We start from the raw sequence: 23,605 nt of genomic DNA, 5'->3' as shown, positions 1-23,605 counted from the left end.
GGACGGGTCAGTAATTATTGTTGGATAAGGTCCGAGAGATAAAGGGTCCTATTACATAATGTACTAACGATAACCTTAGTGTAGAAATCTCGTACTAAATAAACACTAAGCGATATCATTTAACAATTCTGTGTACGACAGACAGTCTCTGGGTGGCAACAATGGGACAAGAACTTTAAATAAGAGTAGCGGTACTGGTACGTGTGCAGTTTATGCACTATGCACCAAGTGAGCGGCAACATTTCCGTCACACATACCCATTATGACAGTAGCACTGGCTACGATAAAGCGACTGTGTATAACGGAGGCTACTAGCGGCGGCTGGCAGCGGAGCAGGGGAGGGGTGCGGTGGCGCAAAACAATCAACTTTTTGTATTTTTCTCTGTAACTGTTAACTCTTTTATCAAGAGAATATCAAGGAAAGTTTTGAAAAATAAAACGAATACTTTAAGTATAATCAATGTAATCTCATACTTCTTACAACATTTTTAGGAATGAATATCAATTTAACAATTTTCCTTTAATTAGTCTGATAATGTGGACTAATAAAAATAGTATTTAACTCCTCCAGAAGCACATCATTAAATTTGTTCCGCAATCTAAATTTGTTTGCAATTGGTAGTTTTTCAATTTCTGGCAAAAGGCTCATTAAGAAATGGTAATCCTGTGATTTAGATAATTCATCTGTTCCACGCCGTGTTGATTCATATTCGAGTAGTTTTAATTTTTTCTTCTCGATTTCTAAATATTCTTGTCTAAGGTCGTGTGCTGCACGTTTCCTACTTTCTGTAGTTACTGTTTGTTCAGTGTCAACGTCCTGCCTACACCCTACGCTTGTTTCTGTGGAATCCTCCTCTGCGCTGACACTGTTGTCATCTTCACTATCCGGTTCTTGTTTAATATTGATTTCGTTAGTTACAGGCATTAACTCCTCTTTAGTGAAGCTCATATTGTTGAAATATTTCCAACTAGAGTCGTACCTTTCTTCTTCCAGATCCCCCGATAAGCTAACTGCACACCTTTTTAATTCTTTACGATAATGGTCTCGTAGGTTCTTCCACTTCTTTTTTAAGTCTGCCACTGTAAAAATAAAACTTGATAATGTAACATTGTTAAACTCATTTCTCAGTCAAAAAACTCTATAGTTGCTGATAATTGTTGCCTCAGTTATTCTAGTATAGTATTTTATTATCTGTGGTATAAGCTCTTACCTGCGTAGCATAACTTATAATACCAATAATAAGCAATGGGTAAACTAGCTACCTACTTAACTACATATTGACATAAACTGATTAATAAGCAGGGTATTCTAGTGCATTTAGGGATTAATTCAGTAAACCACTAATAAATACCTTTTGATCCTGGGAATAGCTTCACTATTTCATCCCACTTTTTTCTTAATACGTTTTTATTTTTATATTGTGCATTTGTAGAACACCAAATGGGAGGGTAACTTCTAATTACATTTATGAAGGTCTCCGTGTCGATATTTTGCATGTTTATTGTGCAGAAAATGTAACTTTAGATTAAAACACTGGTTGCATGAATACGCTTGAACTCTGCCGCTGGTCGCGGACGCCTGACGCGCAACGCGGCCGCCCGCCGCGCCCGCTGGCCGCACCCGCCCGTCGCCCCGCGCGGTCTTCTCTCGCTCAATGTAGTGATTTTGTTCGTAGTTTGTCCCGCTCGTCGCAGACGCCCGAATATTCCCGAATATTTGATGGAAAACTTAACTAACTATATTATTTTACGTTCAAATGTTTGATACTATTCTAATTAGCCACTTCGACATACATTTTTAATACTTCCATAATACGGAGAAAGACTTCAATAGTAAGTTTCTAACCATTCAAAAGTATACAACTGACAACCATGAACTTTTGTCATATTAGAAATTTATAATAAGAGAGTTGTATTGATAATAAAACGTAAGGGGTTCCGGAGTCTCCGGGGAAATATGCGCAGTGTTGCCCTTTACACCCTTTGAATATTTAAAGCCTTCTTCGTGTTGCCGCCTTTTGACCTTTAGGAACGACTTGCATTGAATACAATTCTGTATATCGTTTCCGCTATTTACTGTTATTGAATATAAAAAGATGGTAAATAAAAAGTAACCCTTCGGGATTGATGAAAATATACAAGGTAACCAAAAAATGGTTTATCTATGTAACAAATAAAATAAAAGCTCTTACATTGGGAAAGAAACATTTAGCGTTGTAATAAATTATAAACAAAAATGTAGTTCATGTTATATATTAAAATAGTACAGACGATGGAAAATTACCGGATTGACAAGTTTTTGTATCGAACACAATAAACTGTCGAGTGAATAATTAAAGAGTACGTAGCGTGAAAGGTTAACTAGGTTGACGCGCCCCAACAAGCCGCCATTACTGACATTATTTTCATTTACCGAACTATAAATTACTTACTGACTTTGAGGTTTCACTGTCTTATATCTATACAAAAACATATTACTAACAGCTCACATTTGATATTAATATTTGACATTCTTAAAAACAACTGGTAGTAAAAATAAAAATAAGTTTAAAAACAATAACTGACATCATAGATTAATTAGATTGATTATTTTTATAAAAAAGCGATATTAAACGTATATCGCATATCTCAAATGTTATCATGCGACGTAAAAAAACAAATGAATATCGCACTCGATCTACGATGTAAGTTGACGATGCGGGCCATTCGGTGCAACCTACGTGCAAACACCTGACTGATAAAATAAATTGAACACACACATAAAGTATAAACTCACGCAGTCTTATCAACAGATCTAATCCCGAGCGTTAACTTCACACAAGTCTGATAGTAGAAGAAACTAACGTTTCAAGATACAAGTCATATTTCACCTCGTTATTGTTTTGATAAATAGCCACGTAGTTGAAGTAATTAGTAGGAAGACAACTACAGAACATAAGGGTACACCTCTCATGTTCATGGTTCCTAAAAAATAATAAAATTGGCGCCAACCGAGCAGATAGACACAACACGGGTTGAGAAGGGCCTTTGGTGTTTGTAAATTATACATCAAAACCGATATAAAATGTTCCAAGAAATTAAGCAACGTAATACGTATGAGCAAATGCTTTGAGCCCATTGTTTGTCGCGGATTGCGTGCCTTGTATTACGTCGCGTCGCCACTCTGATGTTTTGCGGTTAAGGGTGTGTTTACATTGCAATGGAATAATAACCAGACCATAAATTCTACTGTTTTTATGCTGTCATAAGTGTTTCCTAAGGAATTAATAGGTACTTACATTCTGTCAGATTAATTTTATTTTGTTTCATAGTCATTAGAATCATTAGATTAACAGTTATAGTTCCGCTAATCGCTGCTTCTCTTTAGTGAATGCTTACCTTTAGAACGGTGCATTGTTATGGTTAACATAACCGCGTTGCCTAGTTGCGTTTTCTTACAACAATTCGCGGTTTCTTGTTGCAATTCTTTCGACAAACATTGCTCAACGTTTCGTAATTCTTGCAACGTGGAGCTCATTGTCTTTGTAACAATTAACAATATTAAATACATATACCGTCACCTTATACGCAATTATTTTGATATTAGATAGTTGTTTTAATTTTGGACGTCTTGTTTAAAACTGTTTTGTTTACAGGAGAAAAAAATGGTGACTAGCTAAAGTGTATGAATGATGCTTTTGAACAAGACAATTTTTGCCCACACACGTTATAACATAGGTTAAAAAGATTTTTATTCCTTGGTGCTAGTTTAACTTCATACTTGTCAATGTTGAAACGGTTTGAGGCCAAAGTTCAGTTGCTGCCGGATTTGAGCCTGATAAAAAAATTAGTTGAAGGCCATTTGTTATACAATAATTGATCTTAACTTTAAATGTATTTTAAAATTAATAAATGTTTTAGTATAGTTAATTAGTTTATTATCAATCTGTCAAGGTAATATAAATAGTTATACCAGATTAGAACGTTTGTAAATGATCATCAAATAGCGTGCTTGGTAATATTGTTCTTCAAGTACTTAACAGTAAATTCCTTGTAAATTTACGCGACAGCACGTCAGTGTTAAACTTCGTAATCCCTTCGACGACTTCGTCATTTTGCAAGCTCATAACTATCATAAATTCAAATCTCGTGATATCTACTTGTTAATATAAGGTACTAGCTGTTGCTCGAGACTTCGCCCACGTTTAGTTAAAAAGTAATAAAAAAATCTAACCTGTGTTACCCAGTGACAACGTAGCTTGTTAATGGTAAAAGAATTTTTGAAATCGGCAAAGTAGTTTTTGAGTTATATCAATACACCAAAAATCCAAAAATACAAATTTTTCCTCTTTATAAGATTAGTATAGATATAAATGTACACTATATGCTTATGCATGCAACTATAGCCATGTGTATTCAAGCCTTATTTCAAAGCAAGTAACAAGAAGCTATGGACTTGTAATTATAACGGGAGGAACCGTAACTTGTCGCTAATTCGATATCAGTCACATTTGAAGTGTTTTGCACTATGATTACGTTACCTGTTATCAGTGTTATCAGCGGCGGTGCGCACACACTGGCCGGTGCAAACACCTGCCGCACCACCTGTCCACTCGCCTTGCGAACGACTCCTTTAATTGCGATAACCGTGATTAGCAGTTAAAGGCAAAATCTTCAGTTTCCGGATCGACTAAACCAGTACTGGTCAGTTAGTGTACCCGTAGCAAATGTGAGTAAATCTATAAGTATACATTACAGAGATGAATTTATTTGCATTTCTTATAGACAGCCAGCTAGCTTGTCATTTTTATGTAGTTTTTAATAGAGTTTACATTTACGGTTTTAAAAATTTCACAATCAACTATTTGAATATGAAAAAAACTCATTCATTATTCATATAATACATAATTTGTACATATTTAGTTTCAGTTTTTCTGTAAAAATATTTATGTGTACGTAGGCGATATTTGTTTAACTTATCACTTGCGCAGTTTGATAATCTGCTTGATGGAGAATTTGAGTGCGCAAGTACTAACAGTGAACCGCTAACTTGGTTAGCGTACTCATTCCTTGGCGGAGGCGCGAAGCGACTCTGATAACGCACCTGTGAACACCTGCGCCCTTATCGTCTGCTAAGAAATTACTTTATAAATAAATACGACACCATCCTTGTGCCGCCGCCGTTAGAACTGTTACCTACCTGTTTTGATTTGTAAGATTTTTTTCATTATAAATGTGCGTATGTTAGTTAATACAACAGCTATTTAGAGTTAGTAACTTAGAAGAAGGAAATGCCTAGCCTCTTTATTTATAAAAGAATGTGTTGAATAAATCTTTTTTCAATTTTTTTCTTTGCCTAATAAAGGTAAGGAATCTTTTGCTGTAGAAATCTTTCATTCTTTTAGGAATTACGAAATACTTAACAGACATACATCCAAACTTTTCTATTTATTTATTAGGAAGAAAATTTGACACGTAATATATTTTATTAAAATTATTTAATGTCTGCATATGCTATGCAACGTGATGAGTACAACAAGTACACATGTACAGTCGTGCACCGCGGCATCCGGCGCTCGGTGCGGCCACACCTGTGTAGCCTTATCACAATGATAAGGCTTGCGGTACACCACGCGTAATCTTAGATTCCTTCATTCTACTAAAAGATAAAACTACGAAAATACACTAAATAACCTGATGCAAAACCTTTTAATTTGGATTTAATGGAATACATCTAAGATTATAGTTAAATAAAATTGGTTTCCAAGAAGTAGTCTTAGTTGCTTAATATTTTTTAAATCGTAAAATATTTATGGTGATTTATATCAATCGATACAATAATTATACAGTTATCATAATAATCAAAACACCATAAATAAGTTCTTTTTGGATTAACAAGTTATTTTCTATGGTTTAACAATTCTTATTTAAGTTAATTAACAATTCACTTAATTTATTTTGCAAATGAACCTAAAAAACGTATTTTTAACAACTGCGTGAGCACTATTATACAATTTACAATTTGATAATTTAAGTACATCCAGGTGTAAAAGCGTTAAGCATATTCGTCACCGTCTTAACAATAAGCTGTTAGTTATCACTTGTAATAGCCTATGAAATCATCGTCATCAAAAAAACAAAAGAAAAAAAAATATGGTACTCGGGCGTGCCCTTCAAGTTAATAAATCTGTTAATTTGTAAGAATAATTCTAATTTTGGCTTAAAATATCTAAAAATAATCAAGTGCCTTTATTCGAAATGTTGTATTAGTAGAGATGAAATATAAGGAAGAATTCAAACCTCAATAAAAAAAGAAACATTAGTCTTGAAGTGTCACGAAAGTGTTATTTGATTCAAAATTTATATTTGACCATTGATGGACATTATAAATGTGTAAGTAGAAACTATAGTAATTGACATCAACATTTATGCAAAGTATTCAAAACATAGTGTACTGCAAATATCGCCACGCTCCCACAGGCCCTGTGGCGCAATGGATAACGCGTCTGACTACGGATCAGAAGATTCCAGGTTCGAATCCTGGCAGGGTCGCGAATACATTTTTTAAACTAGTAATGCCTTATTTTTCCACTAATTCCCCTTCTTTTTTGTTTTCACCCGTTCACCTTGATAATTAGCTGTATTGTTGAACGTTTTAACATCGTTGAGTTAATGTTTGGCGAGTAAATTTGTGTTGTAGCGAATCATTTGACTTTTGCTTTTGAACTTTATACCAATGCAATAAAGTTTGAAATCTTTTGATATCAACAATTTAAGGTTGAAAGCTATTTTGAACCGTATTCCACATGTGTTTAAAATTCATTTAAGATCAACGGGGATACTGAAGTGTAAAGTAAGCTCGCAGCTGACCAAATATTGTAGTCGCGATAATTGGCCGTGATGCAATCGCGTGATCACCGCATCCGTTACGAAGGCCCCAATTTCGTTGTGAGACTTATGCGAATAGACAAGAATTCTAGAATTAAACAATAAGTTTAGACTAGATTTGGTAATGTGTTAAATTATCTCCGATATTGCAAGTACATTTCTTAGACCTGCACGGAGATCGGACACAAGACGTGAAGTTTCTGCTAAATGTTCTCTAAGTACTAAATAATTCTTTCATTCAATATATCCTTGGCAGGTACTAGAGCTTAGTTCATTTTTTCAAAAGTTTGTATTCCTTTTATTGTCATCTCTGGCATAAGGATTTTGTAGATTTAAATGGAAACTAGTGTTCTCAGAGATGTCATAGCTCCATTATTGTATGTACTACCTCCATGGGTACCTTCTGTTCCTTTTGACCGACTTCCCAAAAGAAGGAGGTACTCAATTCGTCTGTATATTTTTAATCATCAATAATATTAATTTTTTATGTTAACGGCATAAAGAAGGGATAAATTATGGAAAGGGTTGACAAATGTTTAGTCATAAATAGAAACAATAAATATAATTTTAAATACTTTTTTATTTTTAGATGTTCTGATTAATATAGTAGTTTTCATTTGTAAAAAATCAGTGCAAAGATTCAAAATCGAAACAAAGATGAAATTACTGATAACGAATCGTAAAGTATCGTCTATACAGATATACAGTTTGTGACGTGTTTGTGGTGAGGCGATGGTGAGGTGGCAGGCGTAGGTCAGCCTACCACTCTCATCACACCCGACCATTTCAACGATACAATTTGCCCGACACGCTACGCATCATTCAATAACTAAAACTATAACAGTCTATTAAAATCATAATACGCCATAATAAGAATTATATAAGATAATTAAAGCATTTTTCCCTTAAATTCAAAATAAAATCATAATAGTTTCAAATCGATAATTTGCCTTTAATTTTTTTTATATAATCATTAATTTCTTCACTTTACATACAATATGTACAGTACTCGTACCCGGCGCAAGATTTAAGTTAAAAAAGAACTCTTGCGTCCAGCACTAGCATACAAATAATCCTATAACTCTAATAGCAACAAAATCGCCATGCAAAATCACACTCGTGAATTTAATCAACTTAAATAATATAATAAGTAAATCGACTTTAAATCGATTCACGTCTTTGATATAAATGGAAGCATCGTTTAGAAACTAAAGACCTAGAAGTGATTTAAATAGAAAATAAAATAAAACATACTAAACATGTACATAATACTCGTAATATGTCCTCAAGATTACATTCATTGTTGTTTGATACAAAATATAGCGATATATAGGTGGCGATAACTGTAGATGTTCCACAAACCACTCCATATTTACAAATTTGTTTACGTCCATCCCTCTAAGAACTAGTAAAGCTTTGTACAAAAAAAGAAAGGCTATCAACAAAACAAGCGGCCGCAACCGCCGTCATTGCATTGCAATGCTCAAGTCTTCGTGTAATGCCACAGATTAATTAAATTAACGTAGTTTATTGATCGTAACGAGATCGCATTAGGATATCATCGCGAGACGATGTTCACTGGAAGTGGCGCGGGGCCGCCGCTGTGCCGGTCCGCCCCGGCCCTCGGCGCTTCGTCCCTCGACGTTCACGTTTCACCATAAATAATAATGTCCTTATTAACCTAAGCGTCATTTAGCACGACATCGGCCTGTCCGGCTGGTCTTGTTTCTCAGGAGTCTGTAACAAAGAAAGTTGAAGCTTAGTTAGTTTAAAATTAATTCGCCATATTTTATAAAATCATGTCCAATTACAGTTTTATTCCCTCGAGCGTCGCAGTCAGTGATTGTGACGGGCACTATAATCGGACGCCACATACGCATCCCGCCCGTCCGCGTCCGGCCATCTGTCACCGCATATGCGCTGTTTCATCACCGTTTTTAATTCATTAGAGTACATACGATGCCCTGGTTGATCGCTACCCTAATTTGTGTGCGGGCATCGCGACCAATTGGTCTAATAGCCACTCCAGCGCGATGGAGCCGCGGCCGATTAGTACTCGGCTGCCAATTTCACTGCAGCTTTCCGAGTATCGGCAAGTGTTAGATTACCGTTTCCCGTCCACACACATCCGCGCCGCAGCCGCGCGGCCGCACGTGGCCACACCCTATTTACGGATACACGTCGCAGGGAGGGCACACACATGTCCCGAAAGCGAGACTTTGCGAGAGCTAACACGTGAAATCCCTTTATGAGAAGAGCATTGTCGGCCGTGTAATGAATAGGTGCGTCGCATTTACTTAGCTATCCGCCACCACGTGCGCCAGCGCAGCTGTGAGCGACCGTTACCCGCACAATGGCCGCAATCGATCGGCGAAGGAATCCAGGCGATCGGCGAAATCACTGCACGTGTGCAAAGCCGCGGTCGCGCCGAGCAATTCAACCACGTCTACGCTGCTGCCACGGTTTATCACTTCGGAGAAGCGTAAAGGTAATCGTAAAACTTTCACGCGCGCGATTTATGCGCTCTACGGGGAGACAAAGACGTGGAGAGGAGCGGCGCGGCGGCGTGGGCGCGGACACCTGGCGGCTCGTTACTGTCGCCGGCGGGGTCTCGCGCGTAGGCGCACTGGCTCCACGGATACATTTATCTGGCTTCGTTCCTATACGCGACCGACGCTACCATGCCTAACTTATTTATTAAATTGCCTTATATTTATGGCCAAACGAAGCTTCGTTTCTTGGGGTTTCTTAATTGATTTCGAAAGGCGCCATGCGGGCAGTAATTGGATGACTCAGTGCTATTGAATCAGATGGCACGACCGATGGGAGAAACTAAAAACTCTTCGGCTTCATGTTCGAGCGAGTCGCATCGATATGAGTTTTTGAGAACGAAATTATTATTGGGGTAGCAGTACAATAGGAGTTGACAATAAAAGGGTGTTTGGTTGGATTAAACGCTAAAGCGTGTCGATTAAAGTGGGTACTCAGCGCTTATTATGGTAAGGACGAAAAGGCAAAAGATAGTTCTCGAGGGAGTATATTTGACATTTAGAAATCGTGAAGGGTAAAGGTCAAATGGAGCAAGACATTTAATGAAATCTTAATGCCTTCGCCTTCTTTGAGAATGTTTTAAACGATGCAACGTATGAGAATTATATGGGAAGGTGCAGGGGGCAATCAGAGTCGTGAGAGTACTCGTCGAGTATCGTGACCGCGCGGGCGCCGATGCCCCCGGAGATACCGCCGCTCGCCGCCGCTTCACGAGGCACGACGCGGACGGCTCGGCACGATTGCGCCAAGGCTTTGTTCTTTTTTCCAACTCGTTTCGTTGTCTGATATCAAATTATACGAGAGCGCTGGCGTCCTTGCGAGATTTTATGTTAAGTATTCTGGAATGCAGTCACATTAATCGACATTCCAACGGTTCCTGTATCGTGTAGGCGTTGTATTAGTAAATAGTCTAGGCGCCCGGAGACTAAATCGTGTTTTCCGTGCCACAAAGATGTATAAGTCATGATAATTAAAGTAGTTTGTTGCGTTAGTAAGAACGGTAGCAATTCAATACATCGGACAAGGATAAAGGTAATTGACAATTACCGGCAGCTGTTGCATTGCACGTGATCAGTAACTAGCCGGCCGCTTCGAAACGGACGTCTACAAAGCTGCAAGTAACAACGGTTTTTAACAAAAAGTCGTAAGAGTTCCGAATGACTAACAACATGAATTATATACACATGTGTTTATATACGGTTCTTTACTTTGATTGCTCGTTAGTAAAATTACTATTGCATACGATTTATGCAACGACAGTCATGCAGAAGTAACGTTAGTGTGGCGGCTCGCGTCTCCTAAATCACCGTTCTGAACACTTCCCTCGGCTGCAACAACTGGCAGTGATTAAAATTTACGGCGAGACAGTACGAGCGCTGCGGCGGCGACCGTGTGGACGAATAAATCCTGCGGGATGCACCTGCCGCGGCCCGCCGACACCGGACGGTCTCGGCTCGCCTCGCCCGCCTGTGCACTCGTATATTCGATTGCACGGAAATGAACTTTGACAGTACATTAATAGTGAACGAATGACGAAACGAATCCACGCAGGTGTGAAACGGAATGTTGAACGAGGCAAAATAAATATGTCGTTGAATATTCAGATTGTATGTCGGTACATGGTCGTTTACGCGGCGCCGGCGCAGGTGGCCGCGTTTCAAGGCTGAAATTCAAAGCAGTCGTCACGCGTGCGCGCCTAGCGGTTTATAATGCGCCCGCTTGTTTACCGGAGTCCGCTGATTTCACGACGGTATGACGTAAGCCACAATCGGACAAACAAATCAAATATTCAACAATTGTCAATCAGAACATCATACCGATTTCAACTCGCATTCATTTGCGAAAGCAAATTACTGTTGCTTTAAAATCTAACAATACTACAAGTTTTTTGTGAGGTCAGATTTTGTTTTCCTTAATTAATAAGACATAATAAAGTTAATTAGTGACGATTTAACTAAAATTGTGCGTAGCCACGTGTTGTGAAACTCAGCATCTCCGCTCTTACCTTCCCGTGCTTGCGAAACGCGCAGGTGCACGCCGCAAAAACATCGACACGGCCGATTTCATTTACTTTTTATGCAATAGTGTCTATTCGTGCGTCGCGCCACAAATCTTTATATAAATTAAATTTTCCTACAAGTAAAAATCGTGAATGACAAAGCCAAGTCGTTAATGGTGTTTGTGTATTACTTTCTTGATTTTTTGATACGATTTATGAGCATCTGAAGGATGATTAATCATGATGGTAAGATGTTCCAGTTAAATTTGATTGACTTACCGTATGTGTGGAGTGGTGCTGCGAGGGCTGCGTCCTCAGGATTGTGTTAGGCGCAGAGCGCACACCGAGCGGGCGACGGCGCGGCCGGGGCGCGGAAGCTGGTGCTGGGGAGCAGGGCGCCAGCGCGGCCTCTGCGTCGAACTGCCCAACGGCGGGATGGTTCTCAAGCGCCGACTGCAGGTCGCAGATGTAGTCGATCACGTGTTGTATCACCTCCAGCTTTGAGATACGCCTGTTCTTCGGCATGAAGGGCACCAAGTCCTGGAGCTTGGAAAGGTACATCTGTATCTCTGCGTTCTCGCCGTCGCGGTGCCGCTGCACTCGACCGCCTGCGATCGCTGGCACCGAGGCTCCGGTCGCGCACATCGCCGTTATGGCTTTCATCTCGAGGGTCACTGAACACGTACACTGGTATAACGTAACACGAAACGCGTAAGCTACGTACGAGCAATGAGCGAGGAATGAGGAGATGCGCGCGGCGACGCGGTATTTATGTGCACGGGTGGGGCGCGGGGCGGTCCGCTGCGGCCAATGGGCGCGCGGGGCGGGGGCGCCGAAGCCTGATTTTCCCGTGGCCCGCTCGCCGCGCCGCTCCGCGCCGCCCGCCCGCCGCCGGCCCTGGCTAAGGCCGTTGCGCTCATGACACGCACTTTGTCCTGTGAGCTTGTTTGTTTTGAGACTACTAAATGTTTTCTTAAAGAAAACTTTTTTGTTCTTAATGAACTTGTACTGTTAAAAAATTATTGATACTAACAATTGTGTGAACCTATAACACATTTAAAAGTGATCTTTGGATATAGCAAATCTAAATAACAAATCTAAATGTCAATAAAATCACGAGAATAAAACTTAGCATGGTATGTTATACAGATGTATGATGATTAAAGAGTAAAAATTAATTAAAAAAGGAATGTAAGGCCTTAGAGCAGTCAATGAAAGTCAGACTAAACATTCCAGGATAATAATTATGGTTCAAGTAATTTCATAATGAATTACTGTATGTGTACTGTCTAACCTTCCTACTTAGACTCTTAGGTGTATTTTGATTGCATTAAATAGTAACACTTTAACAGAAGAACATTAACAAATCAGTGCGGCGGACACCAAAGAGTTTGATGATTCATCAATCGAGATTAAATGTTGGCCATGTTACGGCTATTCTTGTTTTTCCATTTAGGCTCTGCGTATCTACGTGTCTGAACAATCGGACAGGCTCGGGTGCAGGGGAGTCAGGGGAGGGAAAGGGAGGCAGGGTACGGCAGGGTAACAATGGCCGTACGTGCTGGCATCCACTTGCATCGCTCCCACGCGACAGGTCCGGAGGCTGTTCTCAATCCGCGGGAGATCAAACATAATTGGATATAAGTAACATTTCTTATTGTTATTAGTGTACCTAAATGGTCTCTCTTTAGTTTTATTTAATTTTTATAAGAATATTCTATTTGAAGAGAAATAAAAATAACTAGGTATAATGTTCCAATTAAATAAATAGTATTTAAACAAAGCCTTATTCAGAAATTTTTCTCGTATGTAAGTCGTTAACCACTTTTACTTCTTTACTGATTTATACCAAAATTCGTTCTTCTTAGTTGTTTTCTTCTTCTTCTTCTTCTTCTTCCTAGTGGGTTAGTGGATTCGTTATTATACGTACCTTCGTTATCATTTAGATTGTACAATTATATTCAAAAGTACAATAACATGTTTATTTTTACTTCGCAAACCTGACAAAGGTCCAGGACGACCACACAAAGAGGTCCGAATCGTAATAATAAAGTGTTAGTCGTAAAAAAGGCGCAGTCGGCAAAAAGTCACGAGTCACCTTGAAGACGGGAGTAAAGAACCTCAGGTAGTGGATTGCTTCATCTTAAAACAAGCCCGCTAATGTTGAGCCCATTTGATAAATTGGACCGGATAATTTTAATGGTCCTCGATGTGTCCTGTCCTGAGTGAGGGACGAATTTTTGATAAAAACACAGACTGACTCGTGAAAATAAAAGTCACAGTCGACCGTATCCTCTTTAGGCTTATTTAGTTTAGCATTGTAACGATCAATGTAATATAATTAAATCATACGGTTCTTTGATGTTAAGGGAGTTTTTACCTTTGGACCTTTGGATCGAACGGTGAACTAGTGCCGTAGATCATGAGTATGTATTTATATGAAATAAGGTCTGCAATCTTACTAATGTTATAAATATGAAAGTTTAGTTGTTTCAGTTTGTAGCCTAAACGGCTTAACGGATCTTGATGAAATTTGACATAGAAGTAGAATATAGTCTGAAAGAACACATAGGCTGTTCACTTTTGTTTTTTCCAATACCACGCGGATGGAGTTGCGGGCGATAGCTTTCGCTAGGTTTATTTATAAAACTCTTGTTCCCACGGATCCGGTATTCGTGTAGACAGCGAGCGCGGTGACAAGTTATAGTTGGACATGGTTCATGTTTTGTGGTCACACATGGAATAACTATCAATTCTAATGATACTTCGTCTATAGACTACTAATATTCTTCCAAGATGAAATTATTTAAAAAAAATCATTTTTCCAAAAACATTATTTTGAAATAAATTCGGCTACTAAAATCTCAAGTCCATACGCCAAAAAATTAATCTGTGATGGTCAGAATGGTGGCCACTATTTTGACTTTCAACATCTGTCAAGCTTTTTCCTGAAAACAATTAGAATACGACATCCACCAAATTACAAGCGAAGTCGATGTCTAGTAATAAACCTTAAATTTCCTCTAACATAAGGACGTGAAAAGTGCCTCTTTACTTTAAAAATATAATAGTCCTAATAGTTTTCAAAAGTAACAATAACGTGGACGTGTCGGTAAAACGGATGGAATATTTGCAACTATAGACATGCATGTAATGGACAATTGGCCAGGTGTGGATGTATTTGACCATTTCACGTCAAAACGTGTTTTCACGTCTACCTTCGCAATTAGATTCACTCGCAGACAATTTGCCTTACCTGTGAATACATTGTCCGCTCACGTACTGACCGGCCTTTGTATAATCGCTGAGACCCACCTCGCGCCGCGCCGTGCAATTTGTTCAGGAATATTGTTTTTAACAGACAGGTAACCTCCATTGTTACGTAGGCGACAACAATTATAAAAACTCTCGAGAAAAAATATTACGCCGGCGTCAAAATATAAAGTCGTATGCACAGTGGATTCGATTAGAAACAAAAAACTACTAACATTTATTTAGAACTAGCTTTCGCCTGCGATTCCGTCTGCGTGGAATAAAAAAAAAGCCTATGTTTTCTACCAGACTAACCTCTATTTCTATGCCAAATTTCATCGAAATCCGTTCAGTCGTTTAGGCTACAAACTTTAACAAACATCCATACATCCATCTAAACTTTCGTATTTAACTTCATATCTTTATTCTCTTATTTTTATATATAATACATTTCACATGATTTTCTTAAAAAAATAACAAAATAAAACATATTATATAAAAAAATAGTAAGTCCACCGGCTGCGGAATCCGATGACTCAAGCAACCAGTGGTCAGGGCTGCAGAGACAGGAACCTCCTCACTAGTCGTGCGGTTTCTAAAATAACCGCCTTTTGAATCGGGCCCTTAATCCAACTGTCTAGCGAGAGCTTCTTGAGGTGTTGGTCGAAGCTCTTCGCTATCAGCCCGTGTGCCGAAACGACTATCGGAATAATGGTAGTCGATTTCATACGCCACATGGCGGTAATCTCGTGAGCCAAATCCAAATATTTTAATAGCTTTTCATTTTCGGCTTTCACGAGATTCTCGTCATGTGGGATAGTGACATCGACTAACATTACACAACTCTCAGACCGATCTATTATTACTATATCAGGTCTATTGGCAGCAATAGTCCTGTCCGTAATAATAGATCGGTCCCAGTAGATCGTGATACGGCTATTTTCCAGAACTGGTGTAGGCTGATATTGGTAATATGGTACCTCAGATTCCACAAGAGCATATTTAAAATATTAGTATGATTACGTTTGTGTGTCCTGTATATTGAGATTATTTGGTTCTGATTAATTTATGAGAAGTATATCGACAGGTTCCAACTAAGCATTAGGACATTTTATTCATCTTAGATGATAATGTAATACTAAATCTAAACAATTTAACAAAACCTTATGAAAGTATTTTTAATAGCTCAGTCGAATATATCCCCTAATTAAATAGAAAATAACTCGGACTAGGCTAACCCAAAATAAAATTTACTTGTACCACTATCCCTTTCATCATAAACATTGTGTGCATTCGCCTTAAGCTCTTAAAACATAAAGGATGTCATTTCGTCAGGTGCTTTTATTGCTTGTCTAGGGATGTGCAAAAGAAAAAACTTCTGTCTTTAATTTCACACAGGTGTCATAAACGGCGTTTATGGTTAGTCTCGTAAAGTCGAGAACAGGTAAATTATGATTTAATTTTAGGCACGTTTCAAAATACATATTTATCTAAGGATAAAGTAGAAATAATAACGACAATTTATTTACAAAGGATAATAACTGGTATGTTTAATATTTGCATGAGGATAATAATTTCGTAATAGATTAAGTATAGATAGTTAATTATTTATTTATAGCGAAGTAAGAATCACTTTCTAAGAACAGACAAGAATAACATTTGGTTTGTTAACTTTATTATCACTTCCTGTAGATTTAACGATTTACAATTTACAAATCCTCATGAGTCGGAATTTGTTGATTTTTTATAGCGATTTTGAATTGATATCTTCCGAATAGTTAAAACGGTACTTTTTTTGTTACTGAAACTAATTTCATTTTTATAGGAATTAAATCTATGGTGATTTCATTAGGGTCTACACAAGACAGGGCGAGGGAGAGGGGCGTCGTGCGCGTGTCGTGGGAGTGCCGCGCGCGTGTCGCTCCCATAGCGATCGCGTGCTGCCCTCTATAGTCGTTTCACTCCGAACATTTATCGAATGCACTCAAAACAATACCTCATTGCGTGTTTTGTTCAACTTCACGACTCTCATTGATATTCTTTGCCTGTTTTTGTACGTGATCAACAATCGGCCCTAAAACGGATTCGTACTAGATTGTTAATTGGTATTCAAAAGTTTTATTCGGCCTATTATCTAACCCTGCTTTCGTGGTTCCATCAGAAAGTTAAGACTATTTTTAAGTCCATTGTGACCTCTAGTAGCCTAAGCTAATTAAGCAGTTGTGTATATTTCATTACTAGCTTTTGCCCGCGACTTATAAAAAACTAAGTAAATAGTCTATATGATATGAAGGAACATACCATGTTCTTCTTTGGGGATTTTCCATCGAGTTCTGTTAAGCCGTTTTGGAGATATATGTCAAATATCCATCCATCCATCCATTAATCTACCCAAGTTTTTACATTTTTAACATAAGTGAACAAGTATGGTATAATGTAGTATATACACTTACACTTATATATTTAACACTCTATATATCTGTGCATTATGAAGTCGATGGGAAGCCGTCAGTCTCGGGTATTGGTTTTCCAATATTACTCCTTCGTGTGCAATTATTGACAGAGCAAACAGTTCGAGGTTTCGATATGAGTCCAGGGTCCCACGGGAGGGCGCGAGAAATCCCATAATTCGGTGATATGCAGGTGCGGACTCATTACATTCGGCCACGTGCCGCCGCGTGCCGCGATCTTATATTGGGTTTTGTGCCGTGGATCGAATGCCCTGCACGCACATCTAACAATAGCTTCGATCAAAGATAAATAGGGGTTGTGACATCTATGTAATATTGAGATTTGTGAGAATACAGTTGTCATAGACTTGTTATAATTCTACAAAGACGCCTGTTCTAATGCTCCTCTAGATTTTAAATCAGTATTTTCGTTACAAATCCTTGTTACAAAATTTATTTTGGATTCCAATTTTATGTGAATCTTATTTCATGTAGGCGCTGATTCTTCGCCAATTATTTTTGTTTTCTTTCGTGCGTTCATTTTTTCGCCGTGTTCGTATAACTGAGATTAAACAATCAAAATGAGTAAGCTTTGGCCCGGAGTCAGGGGCGAGGTTCCGATGAGAAAGTCGGTGTTCTCGTGTGAGCGGAGGCGGCCTGGGAACCAAAGTGCGGGTCACAGGTCGCAGGGATAATTATGGACGCGTCGACCGGCGCGGGCGCAACGGATTGCATTCACCGATTTATTTAAGATTTTTTGTTAAGTTATATTATAATTTTATACAATGTGAGTATAAGGAAAAAAATTGCTATTACTGGCTAGTTTTCTTTAAGATTTGTTGTAACCACTGATGTTAATAAAAGAATTGTTTTATCCTTATGCTAAAATATAACTTTAGACTTAGAATTCAATGCAAAAGACTCATAAAAATATTGTTTTACAAAGCATAATAAAATATTAAATCCCATCATAAGCCTAAAAGGCATTTAATAATGCAGACATCCGCCCACGTGCATTGCCAATAAACAAATGCGCGGCAATCGGTGTAATGAAGGCGAGGGGCGCGGGAGGGCGGCAGGGGGCGGCAGTCACGTGACCGCCACGTGACACCATTAACATTCTCCTTTCAAACGGACGGGGGTGAATTTATAAGCTTCTGTAGTACATATGTATGTCTTCCATTGTAGTAATTAATGAAATTGTAGCTGTGTTTTATGGGGATTACTTCAGCTAATTGCAACAAATGATTGAGCTCTGTTTTAAAATTAAACGTTCTTTTAATTAATTTTTATAACACAAAGTCAAGTGAATACTGTAAAGACAGATATTAGGAGGAAGTACGAGTATGTTAGAAAAATTTGAAGTCTTTAAACTTTAACTAATCTTTAAATAACTTTAGAATGATATAGATAACCAAAGAAAGAGATAGGTAATATAATCGAAGCTTGGAAATCGATTAAAAACAAAGATACCATTAAGTTTCTAGAAGAGTAATAAATAAACCAATAGTTACATTCAAATAAGAGCCCATTGCGACGTCAAAACGAAACTCCCACAGATTTATAACAAAAACCGTGTCGATTTTCCCACAATCGTTACAATAATGAACGCTGGGGTCCGGGGATCAGCGGATTGAAGCACCCTGAACGTGGGTCTGACGTCACCCCAATCATTAGCCAGTATAACAAAGCCTTTCGACCAATGTAGCCGTTCTAATTCTTTAGAGTATTTTAATGTAATGTCTAGCGATACGGGAGGTCATCGTACACTGGTTGATTTCCGCTATATAGGGTGTTGTGACACGGCGTGGGAGCCGCCTCCATTGTGGAGGCACTTAACTCGGTTCTGATAAAGGAACTATAGGACCATTAGCCGGATTCGCTTTGCTCATTCGTTGTCGCTGATAAATGAACATTGGATTATGATACGCGACTGATTTAACTGCACAAGTTGTAGTGACGCGTGCCTCTAGACTACATGATAACATAATGTACTGTTTTATTTACAGCTAAATAATTCTAGTGTTTTCAGCCATGTGGAAGAAAATGTTAAAAGTGTACTAATTCTTCCATTTACTAACACTAATTCTTGCTTTTTACTGATATAAATATAGATGGTTAGAGTTTGTAGCGTAAATTACTGAACGAATTTCGATGAAATTTGGCATAGATATAGAACATAGTTCTACACATAGGTGTTTTTTTTTAATTAGAGCGGACGGAGTCTGAAAGTAGAAACTTATGTATTAATGCTTTTTTTATTTCATCACTGGACGAGATCCTATGTATTTCACTTTAACTTTGCGCTTTAATCTCATTAAGAGCGAGCGCACACCTTTGACTAAACTATCGCAGAACTGTTGTGCGATTGTCGATTGTTTGACAGTTTTCAATTCAACTGTTCAGATATACAAGTAAAAAACGAGTAGTGTGTGCACCACCATATAAGCTGATAGGAATCAAAGCGCGACTATACAGTTGTGCGATAGTTTTAACAAAGGTGTGCGCGTGCTCTAAAATGTATGTATGAATGTTCAAGGTCGAAACACTAGAAATGTTCGCGAATTTTCGCATTTGTTGCGGATATAATAAAACAATGCTTACCGCATTGGTTTGAAGTGTGTGTTCAGGAAGGCGATAGTCAAATACGTCAGCCTCAGGGCGAAAGCCAGCTGCGTGTAATGGGGAGCGATATCTTGATTCACTTATGAGGGTTTTATGAATGTAAGAGTTTTTTTTCGGGTATGGAACGCCTTTAAACCTCTAGCGTCAATTATTCGTGACCCTAATTGCAGATGATGCGATACCGCATTGTGATCGAGTTGACGCCATTATTGGTCTATTGGTTGGTTTTTTTATTTGAGTTGGTTCGTTGGTTGTTTGTTTTTTAAAGTTTTTTTCTTTATTGTTATATTTTTATGTGTTTCTTTGTTAGTTTCTCTGATGTTGGTGCATTGAAATGTAGACGCGGATGTTTGCATCAATTCTTATCGATTGTAAATGTTTGATATGAGGGTACTGATAGCGTTATTTTTATTTGTTGCTGTCAAAACGGTTGCTAACAACATTTAGCTTTAAATTTGATGGAAGCGGCTACAATTTCTGTTACTTCATGACTAAAATTAGCTAATTTCAGTAAATATTCTGTTAATATTTTATTACTTAGTGAGACTCATTTTAAATAACATTAATATTGTCGAATGCATGGTCTCATAATATGTAGATACTGAATAGATTGTAGTTTAATATGTTTAGATTGGCAGATGGTTTTTAATTTCATTTTTACTGAAATGTCGGGTTTCTCTTCTTTCTGAGTGTAGCAGATCTGTGATAAGTCAGACATAGATGTCAATCCAGCCCCTCAGTCTCTAACAGTGGTTGGTTATGTGAATTTGAAAGCGGGACTTTTCACACCGGCGCGGCGTCGAGGCGACTACCGCGCGGCTGCCGCAGCTGCGCTTGCGCCGACAGCTGCCGTATGCAAACTCCCTAACACATTTTTATTACCAACATCGCAAATCCCGACAACGTGCGATGGGCGTTTTATAGATCGTATATTACGAGCGATATCTGGTAGCTCCGCCTGAAATCGCTGAAGAATGCTTGTTGAGATCAAGAAAGTGTTTCTCTAAGTTTTTATGGATCTGTTCTCACGCTATAAAAGCGATATTCAGTTGGCGATATTAAAATAAGGACTTTTACGACCAGTAATTTTAAGAATAATTTAATATGTAATTTGCAAACATTACACTAATCCATTTTAAATGTTCACTTACCGAAACATGTATTTATAAATAATCTGTAAGATGTTACAAATGATGCCAAATTAGCATTGCTTGAACACTTCTCTTCTAATATCAACAACAACAAGGAAATATTTGTATTTTTGTATGTATTGAAATAACTCAAAAACTACTGGGCCGATTTCAAAAAATCTTTCACAATTAAAAAGCTACGTTTTACATGAGTGACATAGGCTATATTGTTCAATTATTTAATATTTCACGCGGACGAAGTCGCGAATAACAGCTTGTTATGTATATAGATATCAATTCCGCAATTTCACTTCAGTTTCATAGACAACGGCGACAACTAATCTTAAACAAACTTACTGACACCAAGACTCAGTATCCAATCCAACTGTTAATCAGTACTTAACATACCAATAACCACGTCACAAACTATGAATACGCTTATAGACTCTTGGTATCTTCCGCTTCACGGTTAAACGCCTTTACTAACAGTCTATCTTTCCTAAGGTTTCACTCAGCTACGTAAGTCGATTAAGTAAAGAAGCCCACACTTTGTTTCTTACTGTATTCGTTTACTTTACGACTTCGTAGCTTGTTTTAAATCTATACTATTATAATAAAGCGTAAACACACACTTCTTGATGATGATGAAATGACAAGATAATAAAATGGCACAAACAAATTTCTGTTAAGGAATTTGTAAATTAAAAGTTTTTTTAAATTCCTATCTATTTCAATTTTTCCATTTTCACTTATACCGTAGTCTACTCTAATGTTATAAAAATGTATATTTGTTTATGTACTTAATTAACTGCAAAACTACTTGGCCAATTGTAATACTTAAATCACTAGTCTATACTATTATAATAAAGCATAAACACACACTTCTTTGTTGCCTAAGATGTCAACAATTACAGCATATTTTTGAAAAAATTTAATAAAAAGCCCTACACTTACGTCATGCTTTAGGCAATATATTTTCACGCCATTAAATTTATGGGGTAAATATTTTGGAAAAAACCCTCATGTGGGAAAGAGACCATAAGTTGCTGCCAACATCAAAAAAGAAATATCGCTAAGGTTTGTTACGTCATGTCATTTTGACATTTGCTATTGATAATTTGACAAATGTAAACAATAAAATAAAATTTTCATAATTTCATGCGGATGAAGCCGCATGGGAACAGCTAGTCATTTAATAAACTTTAAAGTAGTTTTTTCTTCTTTTGTAATAATTAACTATTCACCGTACATTACATCATCATAAATAAACATAACCTATGAAATTGCAAATATTTATATTGAATTTTACCATATATACCTTTGGTTAACACAGAACACCCTCATCAAAAGCATACAGTAGCATATACTGAAGTAATAATTATTAATAACGAGTGCGTAACAGCAGAGCTTGGGCTAAAAGTAAATGTTTTCAGATGTCTGACAGATGGCGGTGCGGTGCGGCGGCGCACAAGGCGTCGTTGTGTTGCCGCTGCGATTGTACGGCTATATCCGTACAGCACGTGTCCCTTACAAGCTGTTAAAGATCATCATTACCTATTTGTTAAAATGTACAAAGTCTATGACCTACTGTTCAACACGTTAGCGATATAAAAGCCTTACACATATCACCTGCCAACACTACAGCGTGAAGATTTTAATTTAATGCTTAATTTCTACTACTTAAAAACATTTAACTATTATGTTTTGGCTTATTTAAATAGATAACATTTTGTAAGTGATTATTCCAAGTCTTTTAATGTAATAATTATATGGTACATTTGGACAAGATTTCAATGTTTCTCGGAATGTGATTTCGTCAAAGCTGCGAGCTGCGACGCATGTGTGGTTGGCTCGTTATCTTTTAGCGTTAAATTAGTCAATATTGTGACAACTTTTCAGACAATGTTTACTCTTTTTACATTTTTAAACATTATATGCGCAAAAAGTAGCAGTTTTTTCCTGGAAGAGGAAACAAGATTAGCTTCCCATGTCACCGCGATGTGTAAGCGAACGAAACCCGGTTTATTAAGAGATTATAAAAGTATTCGTCCGATATATTTTTATATTTCCGATTTTATGATTCAAATATCTAATAATAATGTTTGATGTAAACAATATAACTAGTTCGACCATTTCAATATCTACCGCGTTTTATTATGTAATGATTATTGCTAACGCGATGACTATAGGTGAAAACACAATTCGGCTCAAATGCTACACGTACAATTGACCTAAAAACAACTAAAATCACGTTTTTCAAAGGCGTAAGCGTAATGACAATCAGAACAGCGGAGAGGGGCATAAACAATTTTGATTGAAGCGTTTGATCTAACAAATGTAAAGGTGCACGTGAGACGTTTGTTGCTAGTCGTTCTCTGGGCCCCTGGCATTCCGGCTGATTAATGACGCCAACATTGTGTCAATATTTGCATAAGAAACGCTCCGGAATGGAACATATCGCGCCGCAGATCTCGCTGACTTACATTACTTTGATGACTTTAATCTTAAGTTACAGATTGATGATATACAAACAATTTTAAACCTTATTTTTATTACGATTAGTGTTATTTTGAATTTTCGCTCGTGCTTTTTTTAATAAACCACTGTAATATAATATGGTACGGTTGAAATTGGCAAATCTTTGCGTGGAAGTGCGTCGTGGATAGTCAGTGGACGCGTCAATAAAAATATTCATTGGTTCACACTCTGTTTAACAGACAATATGACAGCCG

At 37.7% G+C, this 23,605-nt stretch overlaps 2 protein-coding genes and 1 non-coding gene across 3 annotated transcripts; 1 reads left to right on the top strand and 2 right to left on the bottom strand.

Moving 5' to 3' along the window:
- Positions 1-476: 476 nt before the first annotated feature.
- Positions 477-1,593, bottom strand: LOC106104572. Its single transcript, XM_013284648.1, has 2 exons — positions 1,353-1,593; positions 477-1,080 (listed from the first exon to the last, which is right to left on the bottom strand). Exons 1-2 carry the CDS (start codon positions 1,495-1,497, stop codon positions 521-523), a joined length of 705 nt encoding a protein of 234 aa, XP_013140102.1. The 5' UTR covers positions 1,498-1,593; the 3' UTR covers positions 477-520.
- A 4,865-nt stretch (positions 1,594-6,458) lies between these two features.
- Positions 6,459-6,531, top strand: Trnar-acg. The gene has a single exon. It is a non-coding gene; the product is annotated as a tRNA-Arg (tRNA).
- An 898-nt stretch (positions 6,532-7,429) lies between these two features.
- Positions 7,430-12,166, bottom strand: LOC106104643 (protein extra-macrochaetae). Its single transcript, XM_013284747.1, has 2 exons — positions 11,696-12,166; positions 7,430-8,604 (listed from the first exon to the last, which is right to left on the bottom strand). The coding sequence occupies exons 1-2, from the start codon at positions 12,077-12,079 to the stop codon at positions 8,560-8,562; spliced, it is 429 nt and encodes a 142-aa protein (XP_013140201.1). The 5' UTR covers positions 12,080-12,166; the 3' UTR covers positions 7,430-8,559.
- Positions 12,167-23,605: the final 11,439 nt, after the last annotated feature.

The sequence above is a fragment of the Papilio polytes genome, unplaced genomic scaffold (assembly GCF_000836215.1).
Source record: "Papilio polytes unplaced genomic scaffold, Ppol_1.0 DF823510.1, whole genome shotgun sequence".
NCBI lineage: Eukaryota > Metazoa > Arthropoda > Insecta > Lepidoptera > Papilionidae > Papilio > Papilio polytes.
This window is presented reverse-complemented; position numbering and strand designations above follow the sequence as displayed.

Excerpts from the sequence above, each read along its gene's own strand:
- LOC106104643 (XM_013284747.1), bottom strand. The coding sequence starts at position 12,079 with ATGAAAGCCATAACGGCGATGTGCGCGACCGGAGCCTCGGTGCCAGCG. Across the intron at positions 8,605-11,695 it reads AGCACCACTCCACACATACG|ACTCCTGAGAAACAAGACCA; the intron begins GTAAGTCAATCA and ends TCTTTGTTACAG.
- LOC106104572 (XM_013284648.1), bottom strand. The coding sequence starts at position 1,497 with ATGCAAAATATCGACACGGAGACCTTCATAAATGTAATTAGAAGTTAC. Across the intron at positions 1,081-1,352 it reads GCTATTCCCAGGATCAAAAG|TGGCAGACTTAAAAAAGAAG; the intron begins GTATTTATTAGT and ends TTATTTTTACAG.